Source organism: Xenopus tropicalis, chromosome 2 (assembly GCF_000004195.4).
Source record: "Xenopus tropicalis strain Nigerian chromosome 2, UCB_Xtro_10.0, whole genome shotgun sequence".
Taxonomy (NCBI): domain Eukaryota; kingdom Metazoa; phylum Chordata; class Amphibia; order Anura; family Pipidae; genus Xenopus; species Xenopus tropicalis.
Genome location: NC_030678.2, coordinates 90,109,101 through 90,132,436, shown reverse-complemented (window position 1 = coordinate 90,132,436; position 23,336 = coordinate 90,109,101). Strand labels below are relative to the sequence as shown.

Here is a 23,336-nt window from a genome sequence, read left to right as displayed (position 1 = left end):
TCTTCGTTCAATAGAGAGAGGTCTCTCTTTAGTTCTTCAATTTGAGTAAAGAGCACAGACAGGAGTATTTGTACTCCGTGATCTAGTGAGGTTGTTTGGGCGAGGCTGGGCCTGAGTCTCTGTCATCACCTAAAATTGGCTAAATGTCGATTGGGAAGGTTTGATTCTCCTGGATGGGGGACTGCATGCAAGCAGTCCTCACTCCAACAGGGTCTATTCCCATCGGGCCAAACGTCAGAATTACTTGGATATCGGATGTCCTTAGGTGGGCTTATCAGAGAACTGAGATCTGCTTGTTTGACGACCTTGCCCAATGAGTGGCTCTTATGGTATATGGTCACCTTTACTTTCTCAGACAAGGGGACTGCACTGTGGATCTGGAAGTAATTATGTATTTCTCACACTACATGATGCCCAATTACAACATACAGTGTGTGTGTGCACTTGACAGGGAAAGGTAGTATCTTCTGACCAGTTTTTCCACTATAAAATTGCAAGGTGCAGCAACACCTAATATAGTACTGTACTTCTAATAATGCAGGGAAACAGACAGAGCTGGCATGAAACTGAGCTCAGGGACATCCTGCATATATTGGAGGTGGGGTTGGCCAGCAGATGAGCAATCTAATTATGTAATGTATTTATATGGTTGACACCTAACTGGTTGCGTTATTTAGAAACATTGTCTGATTCTGAAAATAGGGCAGACAGAATAATAGAGGCAATCATACTTGTGTGCCCAGAATGGAAAAAGTAGGCAAAAAAAATGTATTGTAAACACTCTGGTTGCTGCAAAATCAGCACCTGGTATGTGTATTATCTGCCACAAGACCCCCTAACAGTATGGAGACTCTAGAAAACCATATATTTTCAGGAAGTACACATTCTGAGAAAACAAAAATGGGTAAATGCACCTTTCTACTGCAAACTATGCTAAATGTAGTGGTTTTCATGAAATTTCTATAAATTTTCACAAAACTTGCATTTTACCCCATTATATACAGGCCTCAATTTGTGGGAAGGCCACAAAGGCCCAGGTCTAGGGCAGCGCAATTTTAGGGGCCGCATGCTGCACCAGGGGCCCGCACACCCCTCTACCGTGTTCCCGCCCGACCCCATCCCCTGAGCAGACATATTAAACTTACTTTTTCTGCATCGGGGAAGGAAGCCAGCCCAGTCCGATCCTGTTTGTAAAGACTAATTCTGTAGTGGCCCTAATTAAATAAAAGGGAGAGTAGTAGGTTTAAAGGTGGCCACACGCGTGGCGATTTGAGATCTTTCGTGCGACCATTGGTCTGAAACGGCAGATAAGGAGGTAGAAACAATAGGATTTCTACCTCCTTCTGCTGATTGAGCCCTGACGGCAGATTTTGCCGAACAAAATCTTTTAACCTGGCCAATCGGCGAGTCGACCGATATCAGCAGCCTCCTGCCTCCTACTAAAAAATTGCTAAGAGTAGGTCATTCTAAAACATATTAAAACTTAGCGTAAAGGTGAGCTACCCCTTTTAGTGCAGCTTTACCATCCTGAAATGTAGTACAAGTAACTATGGCTAAATATACATGTGTTGTACCCTGTTACTAGAGGCATGCCAGGGTGGCTACCCACCATGAGTTGTAATTGACAGGCAGGGCTGTTCCAGCCCCCCGCAAAGGTGGCTGAAGCCTTTTACCCCCCTGCACTCAACTTTTCAGCAGCAGAGCAATGTGGGGGGTGCAAATGCACTCTCTGCATTAGTAGAACCAAAATTCGGAATCAAAAATCGCATTTTCAGCTCTTAAAGTTACCAGGATTTTGCTGACCCGGTAACTTGGAAGGAGCTGCTGCCTGAGGCAAATTTATCAATTTATCTCATGGCTTGTGTGTGGTACATGGAAATTATTTCCAAAGGCACAACCGTGCATGTTTTTTTGTAGTCCTCACATTTTGGTTGACTACCAGCAGAAAATATTAACTAACTAGAAAACAATCCCTTTTAAAATAGCCTTAAAGGACACATTTGACTTTTTATTAATTTTATATGCTGAAGTTGGACCTACTGTAAGCAACTTTACAGTGGTTTTTCATTATTTACTATAGTTTTTGAACTATTATAATATTCTGGCCTGCAGCTACAAATGCTGTCTGTCAGGGGTCACTGACCCCAGCAACAAAACCCCTAAAAAATTTACATTAATATCAGAGCCAGATCTTAGGTTAGGCAGAAGAGGCGCCTACCTAGGGCGCAACGGTGAGGGACCGCAGGTACCTCTTCTGCCTACCCCTTGTCCAGAGGGTGGTTGTTAATGGTACATTCTCTACTTGGAGTAAGGTTCTCAGTGGGGTCCCTCAGGGTTCTGTACTGGGTCCACTTTTGTTTAATTTGTTCATAAATGACTTGGGGGAGGGTATTATAAGTAATGTATCAGTGTTTGCAGATGACACAAAACTCTGCAGACCAGTCAATTCTATCCAGGATGTGACATCCCTGCAGCAGGATCTTGACCAACTGGCAATCTGGGCAGCTAAGTGGCAGATGAGATTTAATGTGGATAAATGTAAGGTCATGCACCTGGGATGTAAAAATATGCAAGCCACTTATACCCTTAATGGGACTGCACTAGGCAAATCCATAATGGAGAAGGACCTTGGAGTCCTTGTAGATAATATACTTGGCTGTAGCAAGCAATGCCAGGCAGCAGCTGCAAGGGCAAACAAGGTTTTGAGCTGTATTAAAAGGGGTATAGATTCACGGGAGGAGGGGATTATTCTTCCCCTTTACAGAGCGCTGGTAAGGCCCCATCTAGAATATGCTGTTCAGTTTTGGTCTCCAGTGCTCAAACGGGACATTATTGAGTTAGAGAGGGTCCAGAGAAGGGCAACTAAGCTGGTAAAGGGTATGGAAAGTCTCAGTTAAGAAGAAAGACTGGCCAAGTTGGGTCTGTTTACACTGGAGAAGAGGCGCTTAAGAGGTGACATGATAACTATGTATAAATATATAAAGGGATCATATAATAACCTTTCTAATGTTTTATTTACCAGTAGGTCCTTCCAACGGACACGAGGGCACCCACTTCGTTTAGAAGAAGGGAGGTTCCATTTAAACATTCGGAAAGGATTTTTTACAGTGAGAGCTGTGAAGTTCTGGAATTCCCTCCCCGAATCAGTCGTGCTGGCTGATAGATTATATAACTTTAAGAAGGGGCTGGATGGATTCTTAGCAAGTGAGGGAATACAGGGTTATGGGAGATAGCTCTCAGTACAAGTGAGGGAATACAGGGTTATGGGAGATAGCTCTTAGTACTAGTTGATCCAGGGACTGGTCCGATTGCCATCTTGGAGTCAGGAAGGAATTTTTTCCCCTCTGCGGCAAATTAGAGAGGCTTCAGATGGGGTTTTTTGCCTTCCTCTGGATCAACTAGTAGTTAGGCAGGTTATATATAGGCATTATGGTTGAACTTGATGGACGTATGTCTTTTTTCAACCCAACTTACTATGTTACTATGTTGTCCACACTATCTTTCCCCCACTGCTGCTTACCATTTTGCCACACCCCCTTCTTCGGAAGGGGAAGCATATGGGGTCGAGCTGGTCTGCCATGTTGCCTTGGGCGCCGAGATTTGGCCCACCTCTGATCAATTTTTACAGTTATTTTTTGTTGCATATTTTTCTTTTCAGGCACTCTTCTAATTATGTTGTAGTTAGACTTGTTGTAAAGGTAAGTAACAGTAACATAATCAATTCCAAGCCAGAGAGATGCAAATCTAATAAAATGAAGTATGAAAAAGAACAAAAAAGCCCAACTGCATATTGGGAACTAATATCCATGATAAATAATATACAGTGCCCTCCCTAATGTTTGGGACAAAGACACCAATTTATTTTCTTTTTTTATATATAAAAAGTGTTGTAATTTCTACATGGTGAAACTGAAATGTATGCAAATAACTTTAAATTAAAGTTAATTAAAGTCTGGAATGTGCACTTTAATCACCTCTGAGTTGTTTTAATTAAAATTTTACACTAAGGAGCAGAGGGGTAAATAAAAGAAAAATGTGTCTTTGTCCCAAACATTATGGAGGGCACTGTATATAAGAGCATTTTAACCCTTTAAAACCTTTGATGAACTTGAGTCCAATTAAAAGGGCTTATTTTGGTTCTGAAGGGGTGATATATTAAGGGGGAGGGTTCACTGTTAGCTCCACTGGCCCAGGGTACTTTTGTAAGAGCAGCGCGCAATCTTTGTGCCCATGGTGCTCCTACATAAACACCCCCAGTTGGTGCAGTTTTTAGTGACCAAGAGCACCAGCCTGTGGTATCAGGTATGATTATAATCACTGGGGGGTACCTAACATTTGGCATCCCCCGTGATTTCACCTTTCCTTTTCATTTAATACTCAAAATGAAAAAATATATAGGATACATGCATTTGGTTTTTAAAAAATAAAAATGAATAACTGATTTTCTATACAAACCTTATTCATTTGCCTCATAAAGAACATACATTAGATATATAGTTCCTTTAAAGGGAATCTGTCATGGTATGGTTTAGAATACTATATTACGTTGTATACATTGCAAATAATTCATTCTACCGTGAAAATGTTATTATTACATATTGGTGTGTAAACAGCCATCTCTATTACTTATGTATTACCCTGTGTTTTCAGAAACAGCCAGCACAGCATAGTGCAAGTACTTTCAGGCTGCTGTTGCCGTACCTATTCAATACTTATTTCCCAGTTGCAAGCAACTCCAGCTTTTGCTCTTATTTCTCCTGCTTGGGTACTGTTGTCATATCTACCACCTGGTGTGAAAGCATTTTTAGCAACGCAGACAATTTCCTAATTCATTTTTATCTGTACAATGCAGAAACCTTCTCCAGCCTCCAGTGTAGCCTGAAGGGTAACAATCTGGGGTACTGGGCACTATGTCCAGTATATAAAAATACAGCATTTCTGGACACATTTAATATCTTGATATATAAATATTATATGATAGCCTTTACTGTACAAGCTAATACAAAGAGTCTGGTAACTTTAAGAGCTGAAATTTAGATATTTAAATCAAAATCTTGGCTCTTCTTGTTATGTAGCCTCCTTCAACTTTGAAAATGTATCCTTTGGGGTTAAAAGGAGCGGTATCAGAAAGGCTGTATATGGTTGGCACAGTGGATGCAATTACCCTTGCAAGTAGTCAGTTCTCATCCAAAAACACACATTAGACTAAGCCCCCTCTCTGCCATTGCAGTACACCAAACAAAATGGTTAATGATAACAATCGTAAAGTTAAACATCCCCAGTTATACCCTTAGAAGGTGTTAAACAGCAATGGATATAGTTGTTTTCTTTTTCTCTTTTGTTTTAAGGCTCTGGCACACGGGGGAGATTAGTCGCCCGCGGGATGGCAGACGCGGCGGCGCGATTTCTTTTTCGGCGATTTCCGTAAAATCGCCCCGCCGCGTCTGCCATCCCGCCGGCGACTTACATGTTCGCCGGTGGGATGGCAGGGGTAGGCAACTCTAGGAGATTAGTCGCCCGCGAACAGGGAGTTAATCGCGGGCAACTAATCTCCCCCGTGTGCCAGAGCCCTTAGTCGTGCTTGGGAAGCTAAAAGTAACCAAGCTGCTCTGCTTGTTACAACTTTGTACAAAAACAAGCAACTGGTAATCTTCCTGTTAATCCTGTGTTTCCTTGTCCATATTAGAGCTCTGTGAACCTTTTTTTTGCCCTCTCTCTGAAAAAAGGGTATAAAGGGGTACTTGAGGGGTCTTTCTTTAAAATGTCACCCTTGTTTTCTTGGATGCCTTTCTTCACATTGCTACCTGTTTGTGGAGGTGCTTGTATTCCAATATCTCTTACCCAGAAATTGGCATTTCTCTGCAATTTTACAAGCTTTACTGTTATCATCAACAAATCTAAGTATAATATTTTATTGCTATGATTTATAATCATTTTATACATGCAGCGGAAAAACTAATAGGACAAAAACTTTGGCTTGCATCAGCCATTGCCCTTTAGGGTGAAGACACACGGAGCTACTAGTAGCTGCTACTTTTTTAAAGCTACTTAACTCCAGAAAATACCCTGCCATAGACAATACTGGGAATTGCCTTTACCAAAACACACGTAGAGACAATTATCAATAAATGATCACCATTGTCTCTTTTAGTAGCCGTGACAAGTAGCTGCTACTGGTAGCTCCGAGCGTCTTCACCCTAAGGGCCGTGACAGACGGGGAGATTAGTCGCCCGCGAAAAGGGAGATTTGTAGTGGGTGACTAATCTCCCCGTGTGCCACAGCCCTAAAGCAAATTAGAAGCAGTATGGGAAGTTATGCCCATTTGCCACTCCTAAAAGAGGATGGTTTCACTACCAGCAGTTCTAGTAGCCCAGAGTAGTAACAGCAGCATGGAAACATGGAGGTGCCATAACTTCAGGCAGCTAAATCCATCAGAGAGATCTTGTTACCCGTCACTGTTGGTGATAGACTTCTGACAACACTCCAGCTTATAGTGCAGCAGGAAAGAGAGACTCAAGCTCATCAAAAGCATAAGTCACAAGGCTTTGGGCTCTTGGGAAAGTAGGAATATGTCTAGCCTCATGTCAGATTTCAAAATTAAATATAGAAAAATCCATTTGCCCTTTAAAAAATGAATACAGTGCAGGATTCTGCTGGATAAGTACTACTAACTGATTCATTTGAAAAATAAAATACGTTTCCACATGACAGGATCCCTTTATTATTTTTACAATGTAACACTCCTACTAGTACCTATTATTGTATTCTTAGCTTTACCATTATCCCCTTAGGACAGAAGCTTAGCTAAGCCTTTTCAGCTGTTGCTAAACGACAATCTTAGACATCCTTAGCCAACTAGCTAGGGATTTATGTTGTTGTAGGTCCATATCTGCTTTTTTACTGTACATATGCCAGAAGCAGTTTTCCCTGTGTTGAGGTTTGTGTGCAAATAGATTACCTGAAATAGAATTTTTAGTCCCACATATTTTAGAAGATTTCCATTCAGCTTTATTTATTTATCAGTCATTCTATACAAAGAGAAACCTCTTATCCAAGACTCCAGAAATGATCCATAAAATCATAATTTATCTATACACTGAATCAAACAAAATAATTTAAGAGAAGTGATACACAAGCTATTCACAGTGTGGGGACATGAGGAAAGAGTAAACTGTCTGACATAGCATTTGGCTGGAAAAATAATAAGAGGCGAGCTCTGCACTGATTGTTCTTGTCCACATATAGCAAAGTGCATAATTTCAATTGGCAAAAAAAAAAAAAAAATTATGGCAATTTTTTTTCGGCTGAGGCTTTAATGTGGACTGAACATTTTGCTTTCCTTCATACTCGCACCTCAATAAATTCCACTTTAGAGAGGCCTTCCTCACGGGCACAAAGACCCTCCTCTTGAGCACACATGCGATGCGGGGGGCTTTCCTGGAGATGGTTACTAGGAGATGGTGGAAACAGGTGTGGAGAGTCATACTCTTCTGAAGCCAAGTCTGGGACATCATCTGATTGGGCATCTGAGCTTTCTAGGTCACTACGAATGCTTTCAGGTTGTGCCAGTGTGATATCGCAGGCAGCTACCTGGTTCCTACAGGCCTCTTCATCCTCACCTTCAACAAGAGGAGCTGCAGCATGTAAAGATTCCTCTGTGCTGCTCTCACTCATAAGCTGGTATCGTGATGGTTTGGCTTCTATATGTACCTGTATCTCCACATTGTTGACCTCTCTGTGGGAAAAAAAGCAGTATTGGTAGAATATATTACAGCCAAAATAAGTGTCAACTTAATTGAGGGGACTTAATGATTAGTGTTACACATATCTACTGTAAAGGTGCCCATACACCTTAAGATGTCGCCAAGCGAGCGGATCTTCTCCTGATATCCCCCACCTACGGGTGGGCGATATTGGGAGAATCTAGGCTAATTTGATCGTTTGGCTCTGGGGCCAAACAATCGAATTATTATGGCGGGTATAGGCAATGCAAGCCGACGCGGTCCCCGATCCGACTAGATTTTTTAACCTGCCCGATCAAGATCTGGCCAATTTCAGGCCAGATATCCGTCGAGCAGGCCCGTCGGTAGTGCTCATACACAGGCCGATTAGCTGCCGAATCGGTCTAAGGGACCGATATCGGCAGCTAGAATCGGCCCGTGTATGGGGACTTTTAGCTGTGCTTCATCACATTCACTATCATCACTATCAGATTACACTGTTTTGTGCACCAAACAAGATGGAGTAAACAAAGTGATTTACTCTTTAATTTCTTGTTATTTTGTTACATAAGTTACAAATATACTAGAAATGGATGAAGAGAGTCAGCAATTTCTTTTCTTACTATACAAGTAAACCTCTATCTACCAAATATAAATTAGTATAGCTCCTGAAAATTCCAGCATATCATTGTACCTTTAAGTGCTAGGAAATGTGCTAGAATTCCAATTCTACACATCAGCAGAAACAACCAACTGATATTACTCCTACCTTTCCTGTGGGTTATATGAGCTGATGATGGATCCCGCCATTGCTCTAGTACTTGCACTATCACTCACAGCTCCAAGACTGACAGAATCCTTTTGACAAGTCTCTTTCTGGACATCTGCTTGCACCTCCAGCCTGATTAAGAACAAATAATTATTAAACACACAGATCAGTCTTTTAGAATGTATGCAGCAAGCAGACCCTTTGGCTGACGGCCCACAGGGAGATTAGGCCCCTGCGTTTAAATCTCAGCTACCACAGGTGACTGATCTTCCCAACATGCCTTTCCACTGGCAACAATGCAAATCACTAGTGGAAAGGCATACACGTTGCTTCAATTTCCAAAGATGCACAAAGTTTCCTTCTGCAGGAAAACAAAGCAATGCATATGCCTTTCCATCGCCGATTTACTTTGTTGCTGATGGAAAGGCATTTTGAAGAGATCAGTCACCTGCGGTAGCAGAGGTTTAACCACAGGTGACTAATTTCCCCCATGGGCCACTGGCCTTAAATTACATTTAAAGCTGCAAAATGCATTACAGAATTTAACATTTGGCATATATAATTTCTGAAAAAACACACTTATTTGTTTTCCCATTAAGCAATAAATACATTTTTCCATTCGTCTTTAAAATCTCAAAGTGCACATACTGACAGGAAAAATAGGATTGAAGATGGAGCTAGTTCATGAACACTAAAGTGACTATGGAGAATATAGATTGTGCAGACAGTGGGGCCCAGTGCTCCAACTGCTAATGCCTTAAAGGGGTAGTTCACATTTAAGTTAGAATATTAAAAAATATCCACCAATTATCCTGCTGCAAAAACAGCATCGTGACTACTACATCCTTAGGGAGAAATATAGTTGTCAAAAAGGCCTTGTCCAGCTGCACCTGCAGACTCTAGTACTGCCAGGTAGAGATTGCTAAGGGACACAAGCACGAGTGAGTAAACTTCAACTGATAACCCATGCGTATGCAATTGGCAAAGTAGATTGCTGCAGTCAAGAAACATGGATACCCATGACAGGAGAATAATTAGTATAACTTTCTTCTGTTTTCAAGCCTTATTTTATATATATATATATATATATATATATATATATATATATATATATATATATATATATATATATATACACAAAAAACACAATTTAAAGAATTACAGGCTGTCAGTCATTCAAGTAAAGATTAAAAAAATATTGTCTGCAACAAGCACTATTTCAAGCAACTCCTAGGAAATAAATGTAGTACCTGCAGTACTTTGCTCTGCCCCCACTCAACATGCCACCTGTTAGTGTGCCTCCAGAGAGTGCTGCAAAGCTGGCAGTCTCACTGTAATTTCCCTGTAAAACGCTCAGTCCATCTGTGGGACTCCCACTTGTGCTCAAGACACTGGTCAACCCTTCCATACTACTTTCCCCAATACTTGGATTCTTCAATGCTCGCCATGCATCTGCGACTTGAAGGAGAGATTGACAAGATTCATACGGCCCTCAGAAAACTGAATTCAAATGATCCATATTAATACAGATTTGTCAACTTACCTGTTATTGGTCCATCCTCCTCAAAGTCAATCTTTACTCCATTGGCTGTACTGACCCCACAGCCTCCTCCTCGGCAAAGAGAAACTGGCACCACCCCATACACATAGGCAAGCATTATGGGCACACCAATCCCTAGGCAAGACCCAGAATAACAAATAAAGAAACAGAACAGAATAAACAAACAAATAGTATCTTTAACCCTGACACATACCAACACTGACTGCTGCCACCACAGGAGATGCAATAACAGAGAGAATTACTCCACCAGTGACAGCCAGGTTCTTCTTGTGTTTGGAGGTTTTCTTATTCTCAAAACGGCCATGGATCTACATATAAAGGTTACCAACTTATATACCCATGTAGAAGTCAAGTCCACTATGCCGAGTAATGCAAAAAACGTATAATCTTTAAAGCCAGGTTAAACACTCCAGTACTAACCTTTCTGCCCACATATACAGGGATTCCAATGACCATAGCAGGAATAGCAATACCAGCAATCAAGGATATCCCAACTGGAGCTCCAATCAGGGTACCCAGCTGCCATATTATCTTCTTTTTTCTGCTCCATGGTTTTTTACCCCAGAATGTGCATCCGGAGGGACTGTAAAGGTGCAAGATATGCCTCAGTGTACAATGGAGTTGTATAATAAAGGAAGTGTGTGTCCCAAATGACTTTTGCAAAAGAGACAAGAGAAGATTATATATACTATGCACTCACCTAAGGTAATGCAAGTCAGAGATCTCTTTCATGCACAGCCAACAAAATTCACAGCCACATACAGCACAGGTCATGTGATTACAGCTCCCATCATTCATCTTAATGATATAAGCACTGCATCTGGGGCAGGATTTCATGTCATCAGCTAAAGGTGAATAAAGACAACTAAAGATTAGTCAGTAAAGAAAACTAATAAAGGTGCATCAAAAGCAAACATTTTCCAAATATAAACAAAACAGAACTCATTACATTGTAAGCTCCTTTGAGAAGGGCCCTGCAATCCTTTTGTTTTTAATTCTGCAACTCCTGTTTGTTATTAATTTTTGTAAATCACTGCATAACTTGCAGGCCTTATAGAAATAAATGTTGACAATACTTCTAAACGTAAACCTATGGTAATATACAACATACATAAAGACACATGCTATGTAAACAGTGATCTTCATGTACCAGGAAAGATCATCATTTTTAAAGATTAAGCAAGGCTACTGGAGACTAGGCTCCAACCCTTCAATTTGAATGCCGGGTGTGTCAAATTTAGAACATTTAATGAACCTGTAAGTACAGGTATGGGATCCGGAAACCCAATATCCAGAAAGCTCCAAATTATGAAAAGCCTATCTCCCGTAGACTCCATTTTAACCAAATAATTTAGATTTTTAAAATTGATTCCCTTTTCTCTGTAAAAATAAAACGGTGCTTTGTACTTGATACCAACTAAGATATAATTAATCCTTACTGGGAGCAAAATAATCCTATTGATGAATGTTTTATTGATTTTTTAGTATCTGGAATACCCTTGGCCCCGAGCATTCTGGATAACGGGTCCTATACCTGTACTGTATTAACTAAGTGCATTTGACTAAGGCAAGCACAAAGGCACTCCCATAAAAGGATGGTCTTTGTTATATGTGTTTTATACAAACCTTTGCACAGTGTGGGCTGCTTTAATCACTAGTCACAAAGTGATTACATTTTTTTTTTAATTTTACATGTGATATCTTGATGGTAGTTAAGAAACCCACAGGTAAAAAGGTATAAATAGTGCAATGTTTTGTATTTTAATGTCACTGAGCCCAGTCCATGTACTGTACTGTACGGTGATGAAACTAAACACAGTGATGTTTCAACACTAATACATACCTGATCCAGACTCCTGCCCATAGCTGATACCAGAAGGGTGCTTTCTGCGCACACCAAGTGATGGTGCACGTTGTTGACGTGCCATGTCACAGGTTTGATTCGGGTGCCATACATGTTTGCAGTGATAACAGAATTCGGTCTGACAGCCTTCTCTCTCACAGGTCAGTTTAGGGCAACTGGCACAACCATAAGCTATCACAGCATAACTGAAATATATAATAAAATAGCATAATGAGCTGGTTATGCAGTGGAATATGGCTTCATGCTTTGGTCACTCCAAAACACTGCTCTAGACCGCTGTCAGGGCTGCCTAACAATGACTTAAATAACCATAGTCCAAATAGCATGAGTCAGCAAACCCTTTTTTTTAGTAGAATAAAAGTATTTTAAAGTAATTAAAATATAATGTACTGTTGCCTTACACTGGTAAAAGTTCTGTGCTTGCTTCAGAAAGACTACTATATTTTATATTAATAAGCAGCTGTGTACCTACAGGTGCAGCCATTCAAGAAACAGGTTACTTAGTAGATAAAAGATAATCTTTATAAAATACAATGGGGTTTGACAGACCTTATCTATTGTCTACTATGTACCCTGTGCCATTTATCCCTATTTCAATTTGAATAGCTACCCCCATGGCTACATAGCAGCATTGACTATATGTATATACTATATGTATAAACCAGTGATCCCCAACCAGTGGCTTGTGAGCAACATGTTGCTCACAAACCCCTTGGATGTTGCTCTCTGTGCCCCCAAAGCAGGTAGTTATTTTTGAATTCCTGACTTGGTGGCAAGTTTTGGTTGAATAAAAACTACCAAATAAAGCCCCCTGTAAGCTGATAATGTGCATAGAGGCTGCCTAATAGCCAACTTTAGCCCTTATTTGGCACCTCCATGAACTTTTATGATACTTGTGTTGCTCTCCAAGTCTTTTTATATTTGACAGTGGCTCGCGAGTAAGGTTGGGGACCCCTGGTATAAACTACAGTAGTCTTTCTGAAGCAAACACACAACCTTTACCAGTGCAGGGCAACAGTACATTATATTTCGTTGATACACTTTTTTGAATGTTAGATTGCAAAGCACTCACAATGCCAGGCAAACAGGCTCAGGCACCCAATTCTACATGGCAGTATAAATATATATTGCTTCAAATTAAATGAACATTTATTTCTAGCAAATAAAACAATTTTGAGGCTCTGGCTCCTGGTTACCAGTGTCTTGGAAGACAGACACATTGATACTTGTCTAAAAAAGGTTTACTGCAGCATATGTGCGAGAACTTTAAGACACTTCTTCTTGGCAATTTTATGACAAAATGTTTTATAGAATTTTGGATGAAAAAGAGAGGTGGTCTGTCCGCCTGATACTGACAGTATCTTATGTGTGGCCTTGAACACAGTACACTCTGTGAGGCCTTGTAGAGTTGGATACACACCTACTTCCTCGTGAGCCATTTACAAGACATTTTGTATTGTTTCATAATAAACAAAACTTTAGAAAACAGTGTGTCTGTCATATTTTAAAGTCAGAAATAAACCATCTAATAACTAGCAACAAAATCTCAAAATTACAATAAATGCAAACCACAGTTAAAGGCATATAAGAATTAAAATCTATTACACTGGCAAAATACATAGTATAAGAAATAAAAGCTAAAGGCAAAGAGACAGCCTCTAAATTGCACCACTGCAGTTGCTCAGGCAACAAGTCGGGTTGTTTCAGTTAGTATACTGCTTAATCCTAAATACTGATTGGTTGATATTGGCAACTGCACTTAACTATGTTAGTAAATGAGCCCTTTTTTATTTTTATTGGAGAACTTATCATCTTATATTCAGCCTTTCTGAATTGCTGTCTGGTTTCTAGGGTAAAAAAAACAAACACTAAACGTAAAGATCTATCAACATCATACTAAGTTACTTTTAAGGCAATTGCCTATGGAGAGATTAGTCGGCCATGGTAGCCAAGATTAATCGCGGGCAACTAATCTCCCCAAAATGCCTTTCCACTGGCAACAAAGTGGAATCACAGGTGGAAAGGCATATGTGTTGCTTCATTTTCCAAGGTTGTGCAAAGTTTCCAGCTGGAGGAAACTTTGTGGTTCTTTGGGAAAATGAAGCGGCAGAAACACCTTTCCAACAGGTTCACTTTGTTGCAGGTGGAATTTTGAGGAGATTAGACTCCTTGCTACGGAAGATTTAATGTGGAAACTAATCCCCTTGGGGCATGATATAGTTCCTAAATATCACTTTCTGAGATGAATAACATTTCAGAAAAGCACTGATTTGCTCCTCATTCAGCCAATAGATTTAATTAACACCACAGGGGTAGGTGCTACATCCATCTCCTTCAGGTTGGCCAATTCCCACCCCACACATCCCTTTAAGAGTCATTTGCAGAGCAGATATTCAGTTGCTGTGTGTGAGATCAGGCTGGGAGAGGAATATCCCTCAATTCTTGACTCCAGGGCAGCTACTTTATGTCTTGAGGAGCAGCATCATTGCAACATTTGTAGCCTAGTGCCTAGTATCGGTTTCCCAAACCCCAGCACTAATGGGCCGCCATACAGTTGAACCTCTCCCGCCCCCCTTAGAATTGTACCCCGAAGATTGCATTGGCAGGTTCTGGTCCTTTTTCGTTCAACAAATACTCGTCTTTCCTACGAACACTAAAATAATTCTTGCTGGCCTATAATCACTATTTCTCACCCGCAGTCGGGGGCTGGGCACCACCTGCAGTCCGGATCGGCAGCCAGGCAGCGGCGGAGCAGGAACTCCTCGTACTTGCGAGTGAGTAATGGGTCCCGCAGGATGGCCCTTACGTGCTGGGGGCTTAGGCGCTCGGCACATTCTGGGCAGCGCAGATTCACTCGGCTTTCGCTGATCTCAATCCGGAGGTACTGGCGAAGGCACCTCAGACATGAGCGATGCCGGCAGCTTAGCAGCTCGGGAAGTTCTTCTGGAGGCTGGCGTACCAAGCATAAAGGACACTCAATAAGAGAGTCAGAGCCGCCAGGTGATGAAGGCGGTGGGGGAACTGAGACAGGCGGTGGAGGTGAAGGAGGCGGAGATGGCACGGATGGCTCAGGTGCGGCCCGTGTCCTTCCCGGAAACACATTGGGTAGGGAGAGAAGCAAACGGCGACGCCGAGCCCCGGGGCAGGGCGGTGGCTCCGCAGAGCCTTCTGTCATGTCAGGGAACCCGAAGATACCGAACCAGGAAGTTGGTAGCCGGACCGAGCGGAATCTGCGCAGGCGCATGATGTTGGGCAGGTTAACAGAACCGCCCATGTACGGGCAAGGACATGCGCAAACCGTGCGTATGGGATATCTTGTAAAAGGGCAACTTGAACGCTGAGATTCTGGCAAACGGCCGGGTGGTGCTTGCGGTCTGCCAATGCGCATGCTCAGAAAGTCATTTCATTTTATACAGGTGGTTGATGGAAATTTGCCTCTTTAGCGAGGTCGTATGACAGAACCCATCGAAGTGACAGCTGTCAGCCAAGACTACTTAGTTCCACATAATGCCACTCTCCAGGTGGCGATAACAATTGGCTACAATTTTGTTTATATTTGGGGACAGTTCTGGCGATAATCTTTAGTATACCTTGCGGGACAGCATGAATGCGATAGTAGGCGACAATAAATAGGTGCGCCAGAAAATTTGCAATGATAAAAGGTTTACTTTTTTAAACCTGCTCCTGCGTTTTTTCTGGATAATTTTTGGCTACAAGTGTTTGAGACAATGTAGCTTCCTCATATCTACGGCTAATGTCAGACCAGGCGGATGGTTTATATTTTTGGCAAGCTGAGAAACGTTTGCCAAAAATGCCACCATGCGCCTCCTACCTGTGCCTGCACCCGAATGAATAGAATATGCTGGGGTGCAGGCACATGTAGTCGATATCCACATAAAAACGCAAGAGAATGCAAGGTCTTGCATTTTTATGCGTATTTGGGCTACAAGGCGTATGGCGGTATTTTCAGCAAGCGTTTTTCATAATGCATAGTCTACTAGCTGATCCAAAATTTAATTTAAAGGAGAAAGAAAGGTAAAAAGCAAGTAAGCTTTAGCAGAAAGGTCTATGTAAATACAGCCATAAGCACTCACAGAAACGCTTCACTGACTTCTCTGTCAAAAGATTTCTTGTGTCTGTAATTCATGTGCCAGAGACAGGCAGCTCTCTGCTGTCTCGTCTCTCCTGCTCCCCCCTCCCTCAAGAATGCTAAGAACTCACTCCCCCCCCTAAGGAATGTGGATCTGAGCCAATCAGCAGGAAGCTGACTCATAGGGAGAGATTTACAAATCCACGAATGGTCGGAAGGCGTCCAAATGCGTTTTTTTTCGTAATGATCGGTATTTTTGGCTTCTGATCATCTGAACAGGTGAAATATGGGGAGACTTAAGGGCACTATTGAGACAACTGAAGGTATGGCTGCAGCTTGAGATTAACTCTTTATTAGTTTTTCCTTCTTCTTTAAGAAACTGAATTTCCGCTTTTAAATTTGGCGAGTTGCTGCTCCTGGTAACCTTGAAAAAGTGACCACCTGAGTCGAGTTGCTCATCCTCATGGCTGAAGCACCCCTGGCCAAAACTTCAAGGGCTCTGGCACACGGGGAAATTAGTCGCCCGCGACAAATCTCCCTGTTCGCGGGCGACTAATCTCCCCGAGTTGCCATCACTTGCCATCCCACCGGCTAACATGTAAGTCGCCGGTGGGATGGCAAACGCGGCGGTGCGATTGCCTCGCGAGGCAACTTCGGCGATTTGCCGAAATCGTCTGTGCAGCGTGTACCATCCCACTGACGACTTACATGTTCGCCGGTGGGATGGTAGTTCGGGGAGATTAGTCGCCTGTGACAAGGGAGATTTGTCGCGGGCGACTAATCTCCCCGTGTGCCAGAGCCCTTAGGGAGAGGAGATTTGTCGCCGGCGATTTTTAAAAGAGCGCCAATGCTAAATCAATGGAAATCGCCAGTGTCAAAACATACGAGGCTACTTCAAGTTGCCTGCTGTTTCAAATCGCACACAGACCCTTTTCTGAGCGACTTGAGTAAACATGAGGGGGGGTTAACTGTTGAGTGTACCACGGGTAGCAAATCGCCTGGAGCTCAACTCGCATGAAATCTCTTCGTGGGTATTGTTGTGGCGCCAGGGGGAAAAAATGCAGGCGACAAATCTCCTCGTGTGCCAGAGCCCTAAGTCTGCTATTCATTACACAGACCAGTCTGACCAGTGAGATTGTGCTGTTACATAGTATCAGACAGCTACTCAGCTGCACATTGTTGCAAAGGAGAAAACCTATGTAGAAGTTTGCTGACCGTGGCTATGCCATTTATTCATCTATAAACCTGACTGGTTTCCTGGTAAGTCTGTGTACAGCCACACCTACTTATTTAAAAAATACTTTGTGGTGCAAATGCTTCAAAGAGAGTGCTTTTTCCAAATGAATTGTATTATTTTAAATATTTAATATTATATTTCCTATGTAACTGATTTGTTTACTATAAGCTTGGTGAGTGTGAATTTGCCTGAACTGTGACCAGGAACTGTATATCCTGTAAGATAGCAAGGTTAATCAAACTTACATGCAATTTTAAAATCAACTGGTGTTGTCTCTGAAGTGTCTATTACAGGCAACTACTGCAATATCAGTAACAAAGAGAAAGACTATTTTCTCCTAGCCATCAGGCAAGCTGATAAAGGAGGTCCCGTGGTACTACTTACACACAGACAAACCAGACCTTATTTTTACTATACTTGCTTTATCTGATTTACTTGCTGGATATGTATGTATGTATGTATGTATATCTTTATTTATAAAGCGCTACTTATGTACGCAGCGCTGTACAGTAGAATACATTAATACAAACGGTGTTAATAAGATAATAGATAAATACAAAGTATAATAATAAATACAGATAAATACAGCAGCAATAAGTTAAGAGTCGAGGACACAAGAGGAAGGAGGTCCCTGCCCCGTAGAGCTTACAATCTATATTGAAACTATGGATGTAAAAACCTTAAGGCCAAAGTTACATTAGGCATAGATTTGGCCTAAAATATGTGAAAGCGGGCACTTTCAGGCCAATCTCCCCTCTACTCCATGTAGTCACATTCTGCCTGAGCTGTGTTTGTCAGCACAGCTACACAGAGCAGGAGAAAAGCGGGATCTGCTTATCTCCACCTACAAACAAAACGCAGGCTGAGAGAAAGGGAACCAACACTTACTGTGACTTTGGCCTTACTCTATTACCCCACATTATGTGGTTATTAAACATTAAGGCAGTGCAACAAGCACTGTTAAATCACCCCCAGTGGGTTCTTCCCCCATTTTCTCTTGAAACTACTAAATTTGATATTCTATAACAATTTCTTCCTTGTAGGGAATAATTTTTAGCTACAAGTGTCTGAGACAATGTAGCTTCCTCATATCTTAAATCTCTTCATAAAAGCAATATGAACAGACTCACATATACCTACACTGTGCCAAAAATCTATCTATATATAGATGCGATATTGATAATTGTTCATCATTTGGGGATAGGTCCCACAAAGTTTGGTAAGTGCTTCAGCAACCTTGATTCTCCTGTTACTTGCACTTTGTCTACAGCGGGGGTCCCCAACCCACCAGGCCTCAGACCGGTGCCGGGCCGCGGGCTATGCTGAACCGGGCCACCTCTGGTCCCAATTACCTGTGATTCCAGCTCCCAGATGTGTTACACAATCATGATAACCACTATGTGAAGCCCAGGAAGCTTTCTGCTGATTTAGGCAAGGACCAAAATACTTAAAGCTCCATACTAAGCGGTAGGGGATGTCACCACTTAGGTGGGAGTAAGAAAAGCAAAGGGACTGGGCGTATCTAGTTGCAGGGAAACAAGTTTAGGTCTCCGACTGATTTTGTATCATGGCAAGCTAAAGTAATAATAATAAATGGCATAATATAAAATGTAATAATTAAATTATATGCAATGCACTGCTTGCGCCCATGGGCGTCCGCAGAAAATTTTCCAAGGGGGGGGCAAGTAAGCTAGCATCATCCTGCAACAGACAAATATATATATACATATACATGATGTAAACTCTCAGTGGGTGCCAGACTGGAGCAGCTTTCAGGAGGTCGTGATGTCACAGTCACGTGACCAGAATGTGGGCGGGGACAGTTTGAAGTCACTTAGGGGCGTGTCCAGCGCCTGTACCTGCTAGGGAAAAGCCCGCCTCCTCACAGTGCCACATGAGAAACGGGGAGAGGAGTTGAGGTGAAGGTTGTAGTAATAGGGGGCATGGATGGTGCAGATGTGTACAGATAGAGGGGCTGCGAGTGGAGCTGCGCTTACGGAACTGGGGTGGGTGTGAGGGTCGTACCGAGCGGCTACAGGAGCTACAGAAAGGGCTTCAGGGAGCGGCCGGTGTGATGCGTCCAGTTGTGCGGCCGGAGGCATGGGAGTGTGTATGTGTAGGAATGCTTGGGGTGGGCAGGCTCTCTCTTAGCGGGGCAAATGGATAGGAGCAGCGATAGTGCTGCACATGTACATGTAGACAGAGGGCAACTGGAGTAGAACAGTATATAGTGTTGTACATATGTAATATAACTAATAATATCCCGGGATCGCCTCTAAAATTACAGTCCTGTGTTTGGACTCACTGGCCAGTTCCAACCTGTATGGAAACAACATCGGTGCGGGAAACATTCACAGGAGACAGTGGTTTATTTTATGAGGGTTGAGCAGCTGCACTCAAACCCAAAATAACCCTGTGCCATGTAAGCGCCTATGGACCCTCCTCAGACAGCTGCTGCTGGACTGTCTGCCAGCCGTAGGTGGCGCTGCTATCAGGTGGCGCTGCCTCTGACGTCACGAGTGGGAAGTGCCGGGGAGATGCTGCAGCCGGCAAATCAGAAGTCCGACTGAGGTTTTTTTTGCTACTTTTCCAGGGGGGGGGTAAGTGCCCCCTCTTGCCCCCTTCTGTGGACGCCCATGCTTGCGCCACCCCCCCACCCCTTGGAAAAATTGTCTTGAAACTGGTCTGTGGCGCAAGAAAGGTTGGGGACCACTGATCTACAAGCACACCAGGCTGATTCTTGGCCTGTGTTTATTGTCAAGGAGCAGAATTTCGGTGCCAAAACCCACTTCATGCACCTGCATCCAGACCGATCAGAGCGTAGGGGCAGATTTTCAGTCTGCCTTTTTTTTTTCAATTCTTTAACGTTTTGCAATTATGGGGGAAGGGGTACAGAAGGAAAAAGGGTTTTCAGTCTGCCTTTATATGCAAACCAAGAATCAGCCTGGTGTGCCCATAGCCTTACAAAGTGAGACTAATGTGGATTTCCTAGATGTATGGATTTACAAAGCAGGAAATAAACATAGCACTACCCTGTTAATGAAAGACACTGACATGAACAACATCCTACATACCTCTAGTGCACATCCACCTCACATCAAGTGATTGGTGCCTCATAATTTATTAGAATTACCAGAATCAAACTAATAATCAACAGGTGCATGAACAAATACATGGCATTCTTGACAGAGATATTCACTACAGTTCTTACACCAACAAGTAAATAAAGTGTAATTTTAGTAATACTTTAGAAAAGTAATACTTTTCCCCAAAGTGATTTATCATCCTCCTTAAGTGAGAGGATTTGTAACCACAAGCCATCCATCCGCAAGGCATTAGACATTGGGGATTCTGTACTACCCCTCCTCCAAGGACTTTTTAATGTAGAAACAATTATTGCCGCAATTCAGAAACATGTTTGTAATAGATCATGTTCCAAATCCCAAGAGGAGTAAAGACAGAAGTTTTATTATTGTGATTGGAAACAAAATGGATATTCAAACTAGACAGAGTTTCCCCAGGGGTCCAAATGAAAAATTACCATTATCTGTTTTCCTATAATTTACTAAAATCATTTATTTGATATACTAACAGTTGATGTATATTGTAATGATCTAAGTGCTCAAAACCTGATATGTGGAATTGTTAAGTGGACTTGTTATAGGTATGTTATGTTTCCTATACTGATCCTTGTGCCATTTCTGTGTTTTCTACATAGCATAGTCTCCCTTTAGTCTAGGCAGGGCTGCCATCGTGGGGGGGGGGGGGAGACAATTGTCCCAGGCCAGTGGGTGTTTGTCAGTGAGCTGCAACTTTGGAAGGGAGAGTGTCTGCAACTTCTTTCCTCTAGCAGCTTTCCAGACTATTCATTCGTCCTGATAAAGCCTCATGGGGATTGGATGGGCTGAAGGAAAGTTAAAACTTTGCACATTCAAGCCCTTTGCGGCTCTACCTTGACTTAAACTTCAGTGACAAACCAGCAGTACAGAACAGTCTAGGAGGAAAAACATACACCAGAGCTCCTTCCCTTCCTTCCGAATTCTGCAGCTTACTGACAACAGGGGGGCCCAGCTTATCAAGTAACTTCAGTAGTGCAGGCCCCCCCCTTAAAGGGCACCAGTAGTGAGAAACAATAGTTTATTTTTCACTAAATATGCCACTCACTAACTCTAATTCTGACTTTACTCCCCCCCCCATGGGGCCCCGCACCACATACATCATCAGAACCTTTTAAGCTTTCACAGCCGATTCGATTAACACAGCTGTAAATGAAGTTCAGCGCGACTGAACAGAAGAAACTTATCTCAAAACGATAAAGCATCCAGTTTGACTGCTCAGCTGGGAAGGCAAGGGGGCCGTGAACCCCCCAAACTTCTGTCGTTAGCAATAAAATGACAGTGCTAGCAAAGGCAGAATCACTATCCGATCTCTCCCTTCTGTGGTTTTTCACACACACACACTTAGCTCTTCAAAAGCAACTCTTTCTCACACACAGCTTTTCTAAAGTCTGAAAGAAGCCACAGAAGCGAGGAATAGGTTAGCAATATCAACCCAAGCTAGAAATCTTTTCAATATATTCAAAATAGATAGACTGCACAAAATAAATAATGTTTTCAATATAGTTAGTTAGCCAAATATGTAATCTGTAAAGGATGGAGTGAGCAGATGTCTAACATAATAGTCAGAACACTACTTTCTCCTTTACAGCTCTCTAAGCTATTAGCGTTCATTAACCAATCAGTGACTTGGGGGGGGGGGCATATGGGACATAGCTGTTCAGTTAGTATGCTTTTTAATCTGACCTGCATGCTCACAAACCAACTGAACAGTTATGTCCCATGAGCCCCCCCCCTAAAGTCACTGACTAACTAAGAGGTTAGAAAGCTGAAAGCAGGAAGTACAGTTCTGGCTATTATGTTAGACATCTGCTAACTCCAGCCTTTATAGGTTACATTTTTGCCTAACTAACTATATTATAAATATATTTTATTTTGTGCAGTCTGTCCATTTTATCCAGTTTCATTTTTACACTAAACTGTTCATTTAAGGGAAATAATCCACTGTTAGTGGAGTAATGAGAGATGGAGAAAAGAAAAGGTGTCAACTAGAAAGAGGGGAAAAGAAAGAGAGGTGGAAAGTCAAATGAAAGTGGTTAAGTGGAGGAAGACAGAAAAATGCTAAATATTATATGACGTAAAATGATCAGGGAAGAAAAGCTGTATGGGAAGTATACGAAAAGGACATGGTAGAGGAGAGGGGAACAGAACAGACAAAAAAGTGGAGATCCAAATAGGGCCTCCACACTTGATTAGACTGGCCCTGATGTGCGCTCATGACCTTCCCCTTTTAGCCTTGCTTAGGGATCCTCTCTAAAAAAACAAGTTATCAGTCTGCTACATTTTTTAAGACTCCTGGCTCACACTCCATTTTATCATGCTATCCCAGGCACCACTCCCCCTAGCCCTCCTTTTCTCCCATTCCCTTCTTTTCTCTAGTACAGTATGCTACTCTTTAACTGGCTTCCAAACAAAGGTGCCTCATTGCATCTCACCCATATTAGCTCCTCCTATATTAAATTCACTTTTCGGAACACCACACACACTATATTAAGGAGAACCTGTCAGTTTTCAATTAACAATAGGAATGGGTTTGGAGAGTTAAGTGTAATGACAAACCATAACGTTTTTTGTTTTTTTTTAAATGACCAGAAACAGTAGTTTTATAACTGTGCACGAGCCACCGTCGAGAGTGCAAAGCCCCATGAACAGAGAACATGGAAAAGAGTTTTTTTTTCGTTATTAGAGAAGGACTCCATGTTTACTGTTTCCCCCTGCAGCCCCCTCCCTGTATCTGAGACCGGAGGAGTTTCATGTAATGCTGCAGCCCCCCACCCGGTGCCTTCCACATTACGCATTAGGAAGGCACCGGGTGGGGGATGCAGCTTGGGAACAGAGCCTTACGCAGTTTAATTGGATCTCCTCCATTCATAGGTGGGGCGGGGCTGCAGGGGGATTTTTCCCATCACAGGCACAGCAAGGAGAGCTGCAGAGGGGAACAGAGCATTACACAGGCTCAGCGAAACTCCTCCGGTCAC

At 42.3% G+C, this 23,336-nt stretch overlaps 1 protein-coding gene across 1 annotated transcript; it reads right to left on the bottom strand.

Annotated features, from left to right (window-relative positions):
• Positions 1-6,985: 6,985 nt before the first annotated feature.
• rnf19b (ring finger protein 19B) lies at positions 6,986-15,222 on the bottom strand. Its single transcript, XM_002940025.5, has 9 exons — positions 14,609-15,222; positions 11,895-12,100; positions 10,752-10,896; positions 10,472-10,634; positions 10,245-10,359; positions 10,034-10,165; positions 9,741-9,948; positions 8,491-8,622; positions 6,986-7,735 (listed from the first exon to the last, which is right to left on the bottom strand). The coding sequence occupies exons 1-9, from the start codon at positions 15,187-15,189 to the stop codon at positions 7,342-7,344; spliced, it is 2,076 nt and encodes a 691-aa protein (XP_002940071.3). The 5' UTR covers positions 15,190-15,222; the 3' UTR covers positions 6,986-7,341.
• Between the last annotated feature and the right edge of the window lie 8,114 nt (positions 15,223-23,336).

What these genes read in the sequence shown, in the direction of transcription:
- rnf19b (XM_002940025.5), bottom strand. Translation starts at nt 15,189, where the DNA reads ATGGGCGGTTCTGTTAACCTGCCCAACATCATGCGCCTGCGCAGATTC. An exon ending in TGCCCAGCCCCCGACTGCGG is followed by an intron (nt 12,101 to 14,608) that starts GTGAGAAATAGT and finishes TATATATTTCAG; the next exon opens with TTATGCTGTGATAGCTTATG. An exon ending in GGCAGAGCAAAGTACTGCAG is followed by an intron (nt 8,623 to 9,740) that starts GTACTACATTTA and finishes GTTCTTAATCAG; the next exon opens with GCTGGAGGTGCAAGCAGATG.